The sequence below is a fragment of the Poecilia latipinna genome, unplaced genomic scaffold (assembly GCF_001443285.1).
Source record: "Poecilia latipinna isolate Pla-1442-1.1 unplaced genomic scaffold, P_latipinna-1.0 Scaffold2736, whole genome shotgun sequence".
In the NCBI taxonomy this organism is placed as follows: Eukaryota; Metazoa; Chordata; class Actinopteri; order Cyprinodontiformes; family Poeciliidae; genus Poecilia; species Poecilia latipinna.
The window spans coordinates 6,936-16,886 of NW_015115352.1; the positions used below are offsets into that span (position 1 = coordinate 6,936).

A 9,951-nucleotide genomic window follows, 5' to 3' on the forward strand; every position below is an offset into this window, starting at 1 on the left:
GCTGTATCTGCTTCACAAACTTGTTTTGTTTTCCAACCTGTTATTTGCTGTCAGAGTTGTATGGTTGAAATAAACAGGAAAACATGGAGCAGTTGATTAATTTTTTTTATTAAATTTACTGTAAATGTTTTAAAAGAATCAAACTCCTAAAACTTCCCAGTTTGGTTTTTAAATCAAAGGAAAATAAAGCCTTTTAAGATAGTGACTGAGTTGACATTTTATGTGTGCTGTTTTCATCAACTCTGAAGCAAAACTAATCACATCTTTCCTCGTAGGATTGATTGTTGCTTTTTTATTTTATTATTTTGTCAGTGCAGAAGCTACAGCTTGACAAACGATCAGCTTTCATAATTGAAAGCAACACAAACAGGTTAAATTTCTGCATCTCCAAGAAAATAAATGAATAAATCATAAGATTAATCTCTGCTGGGGCGATACTGGATGTAACCTTTCACATAAACTCTGCAGAAACCCGAGTCTCGGACATGAAGACATCTTTTCCTCCAAGGTTATTTCAGCAGGACATGAATTTGTTTTTAACGCTTGTTTCTTTTTCTCATCCTCTTAGAAAACCCTGATTTTCTACCAACCCGAGTTCGTCTCTGAAGCTTCAAAAATATCTCTTCTGCTCCTCTAGAGGGGGAACTCTTTTCCATCTTTAGATGTTGACTTTATTTAATGTATCTCCATTCATAATGTTTGTGCCCTTTTCCCCCTTTCATCAGTTTAAATAATACAACAGTCAGACCATCAAAGAGTCGCGTTCTGATGCAACCTGAAGCAATGGTCCAGTTAAAGCCAGAATCTCTCGTCTCTGCGGCGTCCAGAGCCAGCGCCGGGTTTCATCACTGCTTTTTGTTAACCTTGTTTATCTTTAAAGAAGTCGTTCTTCTGAAGATCCACACTGGGAGGGAGAAACCAGCGCGTTACACTGTAAAAAAGTAACAGCAAAATTTGGTTTATTTAGCCTGTCAGAGAAAAAATAACTTTTCAGACATATTTTCACCACGTTGTTCATACATTTCTAAATATCAGAGTAAATATTTAATTCACAAGCTAAATGTTTATTTTACGAACTACATATTTAGCTTTCAAATTAAATATTTAGTGAGTAAACGAGATATTTAGTTTGAAAAATGAGTAGCTAGTTTAGAAGTAAACATTAAGTCAGAAAATAAATATTTAATTTGAAATTAGAATTTAGTTTGAAAAGTAAATATTTAGTTGGGAAATATTTAGCTTGTGAATTAAATATTTAATTTGAAAGCTAGATATTCAGTTTTCAAGCTAATTATTTATTTTGCTAACTAAATATTTTGTTCCAAACTAATTATTTAATCACCAAACTAAATGTTTGCCGTCCTATCTAAATATTTGAGTTGAAAGCTAAATAAGTAGCTTAAACTAAATATTTAGCTTGTGAATTAAAATATCTAGTGTGGAATGCTGACATTTATAAATGTTTGAATAAAATGGTGAAAATATAACTTTGAAAAATTAATGTCCACATTTTTTTTCTATGACTTGCTAAAAAACCCAAAATATAGCTGTTAATTTTTTACTGTGTAACTTTACAAACAGCAGTCTATTTTTATCTGGCTGCTCTGACATGTTTTATTTGCTCAGGTTGTATTTATGGACGGCCTGCTGCATAATTCTGGGACAAACATGCATGAAAAAGCAAAAAGCGAACGAACGACAGACCAGAAGGACACAAATCACAGCCAGTCCAGAGCTTTCTGAAGGCTGGAGTTCCAGTGTGAGCTGATATATGGGGAGGCAGATCCCTGGTGTTTTATGCCTGGTAAGGAGCAACCTTGTAAAAAATCCCACCTTTAATGATCAGCATGCTCCCTGACTGCTGGGATAATAACTGCAGCTGAATTCAATGTCTTTCTGTGGCTAAAACACAAAATGTTTCTGTTATAGCGTAAAGTTATCGGCTGATTAACTATTATATGATTATAATTAGTGTGTTTTTGTTTGCGTAAGCAGCAGTAAACCCGTATACAAGAAATACTGCAGGAAGAACCAGGTTGATGCTGTTTATGTTCTGTTGTGAATAAAATGTTGTTTTCTGTGATTTGAAAGTCTTTTAATTTTAATTTTTTATAGATTTATGACCCTTTTCAGTCTCTGTTTTCTGAACAGGTCATTGTTGAAAATGAGAATTTGTTCAACTAACTGGTTAAATAAAATTAATTAATAAAATAATATGAATAAATAAATCAATTACTGCGTTTCTCATCTGTTCTTCAGATTGAGACATGATATGAATGAGAATACTTCATGTTGTCAAGCAGGTTAAATTTAAGTAATTTATTGATTCTGCAGATCAGTGTTACTTTTTACATCGATGAAATCCTCAAATTAAATCTGATTTTTATTAGGGCCTGGACCTTAATGCGCCGATTTATATTGGTAAGTAATATGGATTTAAAAGTAAGACAATTTATTTTTTTTTATTTTTTTTGTTAGTTTTAATACAAACTTTTGGAGCCGGAACCTTTGTGGTGTGTTTCTGGTATACCCATAAATCTGACGCACAAGCGGCATCCGCTTAGAACAGATGGAAGAAGTCGCCTCTTTTGGCCCGATTTAGATTAATTTCTGCTTCTAAACTGATTTTATTGGACGCTGGAAAATACTATTCTTGTGTTAAAGTTGTACTTTAAGGTATTTAGCATAAAATAGCATCTCAGTGCTAAACATGTAGCAGATAACGCTAATGTTCACAGTCCACATTTCTAAAGAAGCTCCATTTATAATCAGTGCTTCCTGAAATTCTGGAAAGATGAACTTTGCTCCAATCTGATGGTTAAATTACCTAAATAACAGTTTAAAAATGATAAATATCTTTGTTGTTGGGCTCGTATGTCTATTTATTTAACAATTTAGCAACAAAAAGGGGTTTTGAATCAAAAATTCTGCTTATTTTGTCAGTTTAACTCAATTAAAAATATTTAATTCTGTACTAATTTTTGTATTTAAGTTGAAATAATTGTGAGAAAAAAGTAGCTGTTAAAATGAATAGAAACAAACTGAGATGCCCAAACAGAACGGAGTTCAGTCTGGTTCCCTTCAGGAGGCAAAAACAAGCCACTGACTGTTACTATCTGGAAATAAAGTGTTTGATTATACTCACCTCGTGATGGAAATGCAGAGACTTTCACTCCTGTTCCTCCTTCAGACCGCCTGTTGATTGTGTTTCTAACCTGCAGCATGTTTATGCTGCTAACAACTGCGCCGTCGTCAAAGGAGAAGGTCACGCAGTCAGTCAGTTTGTTTGTGCTGCTGACTGAAATCTGCAGTTCCACCTTGAGATGAAGCATTGCCATCATCAGGCCTCATTAGGCTCAGGAGGCGCAGACAGGACTCTAATGCTTTCTCCAAGGACTGTGAAAGAGCCGTCCTTCATTTGGCAACGAACAACAGGTTTGTGTCATCGCTGCACAAGAGCATCGTGTTTTACCAGAATACGTGCGTGGTCATTACGCCCAAAACGTGACGCACATTTTTGAAACTTCCAGTTTCAAAAATATTTTTTTATTCCATTTGTTTTCAGTTTCAAAACTGAAAAATTTTTTTCAATTAATTTTTTTTTTCCTTTTTCTAATCTTTTTCTCTTTAAAAAATATTGAGCTAACTTTATGGACCCAATTTAGCTGTATAAAAACTTACACAAATTTCAACTCGTCTTCCAGACTCTTGAACTTTGATTTCTGAATGAAATTCAAGATTCATTTCCATCTGAGACGAGGACTTCAGACCTCAGAGCAGCCCTCACTAAGCTCAGTGTTACGTTAATAGTCTGTTGCTTTAATATGTAACCACTAGACTATAACCTAAAAAAGTCGACGTCATACAAAAATTCCCAAACTCTTGAAAGGGTTTTTCTTCACAGTCCTTTCAGTCTGCAGTTAGAAACTTTACAGGAACTGAATTGGACATAGAGAGAGAAAACACAAAGTGTTAAAACGTTTTCTGCTCGTTTTACATCAGAGAACATTAAGATCCGGCACAAACCGGCAGTTTGCAGCCAAACGGCACAGAGCTTTGCAACTTGTGTTTGGATTAACGTTGACCCCAAATCCCCCCGGTTACCACGGCGATTCTCAGCCAATTTAATCCCTGCTGTTTACAATCCACCAAAGCATTACACAACTCAAACAGTTTCCTCCGGCGGCATCCTTCTGTTTTCTCTATCGGATTACTTACTTTAAATCTAAATTCATCAGATAATCTCATCAGATTATTTTCTTGAAGTTGCTGCTTTTTATTACAGCAACCAGAGACTCAGCATTAAAATACATTCCAACTTCTTAATAAGGTTAATAAATCAAAACTAATATATGTTATATTGTAAAGGTTTAACTGCATTGCCCAGAAAAGGTGGGAATCACCATGGCAACCATCTTTTCCTGAGATGTAGCCGTTTTAGTGACATTTAAAACTTTTCTGAATTTTCTCTGCTGCTGCTGTTCTGCTCTTTGGCATTTCTTTATATCCATTAACTTCCTGCTACAGCAGATCCTGATCATCCAAATTTAAACCAACTCAACTGCTAACGTCTTAAAAATACTGAAAATCGTTGGACACCGGACAGACAACGTTGACTCTTCACACAGACGTGTGACGGACTTCAATCAGTCGCTCACATGTTAGACTGACATCATTTATTTTGACAAAAACAAACAGCATCTGTCACGTTTAATCCGTACGTTTCCATTTTATCTCTGGTCCAGTTCTGCTGTTGAGCGGGGTCCGCTGAGGAAAACGGTCCGGAGCCTCCAGGCCTCAGCACTGCTCCTCCCCCAGAGAGTCTGTGTTCTCCCCCAGGTCTATGGAGGCCGACGTTCCCCTCATTTTCCCATGACCCGGAGCCGGGCCGGGCCCGATGAGACCGGCTCTGGGGTGGCCGGGGTAGACCTCCACGGAGCCGGAGACGGACTGCAGAGAGCGGTCCCGGAAGTAGTGGAAGGCCTCCTGGTCCAGGTAGCTCTGCTCCTCGCGCAGGCCCTGCTCGAACAGCTTGCGTTTGTGTCGGAACTCGATGACGGTCTTGGTGTAGGAGTTGAGGGTGGTGACGGAGGCGGCCATGCAGCAGGTGAAGGAGCCCCACGCCATGCTGGTTGGAGACGCAAAGAGAAAATCAGTCAGAGTCAGAGTAAGCTAACAAACAAACTGCGATTACCTTCCAACGTTCAATTTCCCAAGCAACTCTGCTGTCTGATCCTGCCTGACCTGTAGACTCGAGGATTTACTTAAGCAGAACCTGCCTGACGTCATGAAGTAGGCGAAAAGATCTCAAAAAGCAACACGTTCATCCCTGATCTAAGAAATTCAAGGAAGTCATTTACATCAGTCTGGAAATGGTTGCTGAGACATTTTTTTTCTGGGACTCCAGTAGTCCCAGTAGACATTACATCTGGTGGGACGTAATACCAGAACACGGTGGTGGTAGTGTGATGGTCTGGGGCTGGAAAGACTGAATGTGATAAAATCTGAAAAATGGATATGAATCTTTTTATTATATTAATAATTAATGTAGTACTTTTAAAGTGGTGCTGATGCAGCAGATGAACAACATCGGCTTCAGGACTTTTCATCCTGAAGGTTTCTGAGCAGAATGAGGGTCTGAAAGGACTGATGCTTCCTGGCACTAAATATCAGCTTAATAAAACCTGACTGCATGTCGTCAGAAACGCACGGCATGCGAGGTCGAAGGTTTATGGGAGGAGAGTATCAAGCAGATGAGGTTGTTCTCCCCGTCCTTGTTTGATGGGTGATTTGTTTGAGCTGCTGCTTGGTTTTACCAAAGAGCAGAGAGCTGTGAAGGTCTGACTGGATGATTATCGGAGCCAGCGGCCCTGTCACTCACCTGGGAGCTGAACGCCACTGCCTGCTAACCTGCACGCCTTCAGGTTTGGATGTTTTATCAGCCTTACAGACCACTCAGGTCTTCTGGATCCCCAGAATTCACTTTTTATGCCTCTCTAATCTGGAACAAACTTCAAAACAGCCAAAACACTGAGTTCCTTTAAATCACAGCTAAAAACCCCAAAAAGCTGCTTTTGATTAGTAGTAAGTAAGACATTGATCAACCTAATCGATGTGTATTTGCTTGATGGCATTTGATAAACTGCCATGTTTATTGCTCGTTTCATAATTTATGACTGTGTGATGTTTTTATGATGTAAAGAACTTTGAACTGCCTAGTTGCTGAAACCTGATACACAGATAAACTTGGCCTGACTTTATTTATGCCGTTCATTTGGTTAGTCATCTTCCAGGCTTTTCTTAACCCTGATATTCCTCCCTCTTCTTCCTGCTCAAACACACCTTGAAGCTGGGAGGAACCAACACCTGCTGAAGGTGAAAGCTGATTGGCTGCAGCCTCTCTGTATTGACACCTGATTTACAGATCAGAGCTCAACCCTGTTTCTGTCTCAGGAAGTGAAAATCACAGTCGCTGTGACTGAGAGCAGAAATGGAGCAGAATCAGCTGGACAGAGAAACTTTCTCCTGTTCGATCTGTTTGGATCTGCTGAAGGACCCGGTGACGATTCCCTGTGGACACAGCTACTGCATGATCTGTATTACAGACCACTGGGATGCAGAGGATCAGAAGGGAATCCACAGCTGCCCTCAGTGCAGGGAGACATTCACACCCAGGCCTGCACTAAAGAGGAGCACCATGCTAGCAGCTTTAGTGGAGCAGATGAAGAAGACTGGACTCCAAACTGCTCCTGCTGATCACCGCTATGCTGGACCTGAAGACGTGGCCTGTGAAATCTGCACTGGGAGGAAACTGAAAGCCATCAAGTCCTGCCTGGTCTGTTTGGTTTCCTACTGTGAGAATCACCTCCAGCCTCACCTTGATGTCCCTGGACTGAAGAATCACAAGCTGGTGGAGCCGTCCAGGAACCTGCAGGAGAACATCTGCTCTCAGCATGATGAGGTGATGAAGATGTTCTGCCGCACCGATCAGAAGTGTATCTGTGCTTTCTGTTTACTGGATGAACATAAAGGTCACGACACAGTGTCAGCTGCAGCAGAAAGGACTGAGAGGCAGAAAGAGCTGGAGGAGAGACGAGGAAACATCCAGCAGGGAATCCAGGACAGAGAGAAAGATGTGAAGCTGCTTCAACAGGAGGTGGAGGCCATCAATCACTCTGCTGATAAAACAGTGGAGGACAGTGAGAAGATCTTCACTGAGCTGATCCGTCTCCTCCAGAAAGGAAGCTTTTATGTGAAGCAGCAGATCAGATCCCAGCAGGAAACTGACGTGAGTCGAATCAAAGATGTTCAGGAGAAGCTGGAGCAGGAGATCACTGAGCTGAAGAGGAAAGACGCTGAGCTGGAGCAGCTCTCACACACAGAGGATCACAACCAGTTTCTCCTCAACTTCCCCTCACTGCCACCCAGGGAGCCTAAAGGCTCATCCAGCATGAACATCCGTCCTCTGAGACACTTTGAGGACGTGACAGCAGCTGTGTCAGAGCTCAGAGAGAAACTACAGGACGTCCTCAGAGACTCATGGAGAACCATCTCACTGATGGTCAGTAAGGTGGATGTTCTACTGTCAGAACCAGAACCAGAATCAATAACCAGAGCTGGATTCTTAAAGTATTCTTGTGAAATCACACTGGATCCAAACACAGCATACAGATACCTGGTGCTATCAGAGGGGAACAGGAAGGTGACACTTATAAAGCGACTTCAGTCTTCTTCCAGTCACCCAGACAGATTCACTAAATATTCTCAGGTTCTGAGCAGAGAGAGTCTGACTGGACGTTGTTACTGGGAGGTGGAGTGGAAAGGAATGATTTCTGTGGCCGTCGCATACAAGAACATCAGCACGGCAGGGCAGGGGAAGAAATGTGGATTTGCAGGTAATGACATATCGTGGGCTTTAGATTGTTCCAGTTCTAAATTTGGTCACAACAACATCTGGACTGACGTCTCAGGTCCAGTTTCCTCCAGAGTCGGAGTGTACCTGGACCACAGAGCAGGTCTTCTGTCCTTCTACAGCATTTCTGAAACCATGACTCTGATCCACAGAGTTCAGACCACATTCACTGAGCCGCTGCATGCTGGAGTTACAGTTGGTTGGTTTGGAGCCTCGGCAGAGTTCTGCAAACCCAACTAGCCTTCCTCTGTTGTCTCTGCTGTTGGTCAGGGTTGTTACTCTGTTGTCTCTGCTGTTCTGTACTTTGTTTTTCTGGGTTAAATGTTCTCATCACTGCTGATGTGTTGATGGAAATTTGAATAGCAGTGCTAATGTTAAATCATAATTGTAAAGAATGACAAGCAAATATTAATGCATGTCACACTGAATTATAAGTTATTTCTAATCTTTTGTTTTATTAGTTTCTTTTTAATTTTATAATTTTTTCTCATTTTTTCATATTTTGTATTTAACACATTTTTTTAATTCACTGTCACTTTTTGTTGCTTAATTTTTTCTCACTTTTTCATATAAATAGAAAATACAGTAAAAATAAATACTGAACATAAAAAAATTGAAAAAAATGACTGACATAAAAAGGAAGATAAGAAGTTCTTGTTTTGGGGATGCAATATTTGGCACATTATCTTCAACAAGGAATTTATTATTTCTATATTTTGTGCCACGTTTGGCAAGGCCAGCTCTCCACATTTTTTTTGTTCTATGCTAACAAAGATGTACAATAAAGGAGCTACCAGTCTTTGAAAAACTGAGAGGAACGCCCACATGAATAACTGCATAAATATCACAAATGATCAAAATATTACCTAAATTCCATTGCCAAAATAGTCAGTAAATTAATTCAAAATTAATACAAAAATCTACATTAAGAATTGTTTTTTATGTGTAAGCCTTTTTTTCTAATTCATAAAATGAATTTTTCTCCAGTTGCTGAGCATTAAGGTAAGTTTCAAGTGGAAGCGACTGACCAGAAGGACCAGCCGTAGTCCCAGCTGTGGGGCCTCCAGTCTTCGGGGCCCAGACTGACTGTGATCTGGAACACCTGCGTGTACATCATGTGGGCCACCATCCCCAGAAGGCCTGCAGAGGAAAACGTCATGTAGAGGAGTTCACATCTGGATTAGCATCCAACGGAAATATCTGACATTTATGGAACATTTAGCTTCTAAGGAGACCAAAATAAAGAAGCTCAATTCTTTTAAATTATATTCTAATATTTTATGCTTTTTGGGCTTTAGATGAACTCTGCACTGTTTTAAAAGCCAGAAAATACACAGTGTTTTTGCAGTGAGGGGTGAAGAATATTTATTTCTTAAAATATGTGAAATAAGAGAATTTGTAACTGAAAAAAAATATATATCCAATGAAATTATAGCAGCAAAGCATCTGAAAGGCTTCCCCAAAATATATTTATTGAGTTTCATTTTATTAAAGAATTTTGTTTACGATCCCTTCTTCATGTATTTTTTTATATTAAAACATTTTATGGTATTAAATTTGCATATGGTGACAGTTAACAAGGCTCTAAGTTACATTTAATTTCTGACTGGATCATTAGTGGGATCACAGCAGCAGTAAATCTCTGCAGCCTCAGTAATAAATCAGAACGTTTCCTCAGAATTACGCTGAATAAACTGATTTAATGATCAGCCATCAAATCAATTAGATTCAGACGTCCGATCACTTCCAGGATTACAGCAAATCAAAAGGAGAAGGTGAAAGACTGGATCAGTCAGCTGGGCTGGTTCTGCTGCAGGCAGAGGGACGCGGGTCGGCCCGTTTCTGACCCGCCTCAGGGTTTGGGTTGGCCTGGTTCTGATCCGCCTCAGGGTTTGGGTCTGGTTCTGATCCGCCTCAGGGTTTGGGTCGGCCCGGTTCTGATCAGCCTCAGGGTTTGGGTCCGGTTCTGATCAGCCATCAAATCAATTAGATTCAGACGTCCGATCACTTCCAGGATTACAGCAAATCAAAAGGAGAAG

The 9,951-nt window shown here is 40.0% G+C and overlaps 2 protein-coding genes and 1 long non-coding RNA gene across 3 annotated transcripts in view; 1 reads left to right on the top strand and 2 right to left on the bottom strand.

Annotated features, from left to right (window-relative positions):
* Nucleotides 1–274: 274 nt before the first annotated feature.
* Nucleotides 275–3,460, bottom strand: LOC106938973 (uncharacterized). The gene is made up of 2 exons (XR_001422732.1): nt 3,146–3,460; nt 275–931 (listed from the first exon to the last, which is right to left on the bottom strand). It is a non-coding gene; the product is annotated as an uncharacterized LOC106938973 (long non-coding RNA).
* Nucleotides 3,461–4,654: 1,194 nt separating this feature from the next.
* Nucleotides 4,655–9,951, bottom strand: part of gsg1l (gsg1-like) — a 28,286-nt gene continuing 22,989 nt past the window's right edge. The window contains exons 4-5 of the mRNA XM_015021192.1: nt 8,941–9,052; nt 4,655–5,128 (exon numbers count right to left, since the gene is read on the bottom strand). Coding sequence (XP_014876678.1) covers nt 4,798–5,128; nt 8,941–9,052 — 443 coding nt within the window. The 3' untranslated portion in view covers nt 4,655–4,797. The remainder of the gene's footprint in view (nt 5,129–8,940; nt 9,053–9,951) is intronic.
* On the top strand, nt 5,135–8,375 carry LOC106938974 (tripartite motif-containing protein 16-like). The gene has a single exon (XM_015021191.1). It carries the CDS (start codon nt 6,491–6,493, stop codon nt 8,150–8,152), a length of 1,662 nt encoding a protein of 553 aa, XP_014876677.1. The 5' UTR covers nt 5,135–6,490; the 3' UTR covers nt 8,153–8,375.

Coding starts and splice junctions, on each gene's coding strand:
- LOC106938974 (XM_015021191.1), top strand. CDS start 6,491: ATGGAGCAGAATCAGCTGGACAGAGAAACTTTCTCCTGTTCGATCTGT.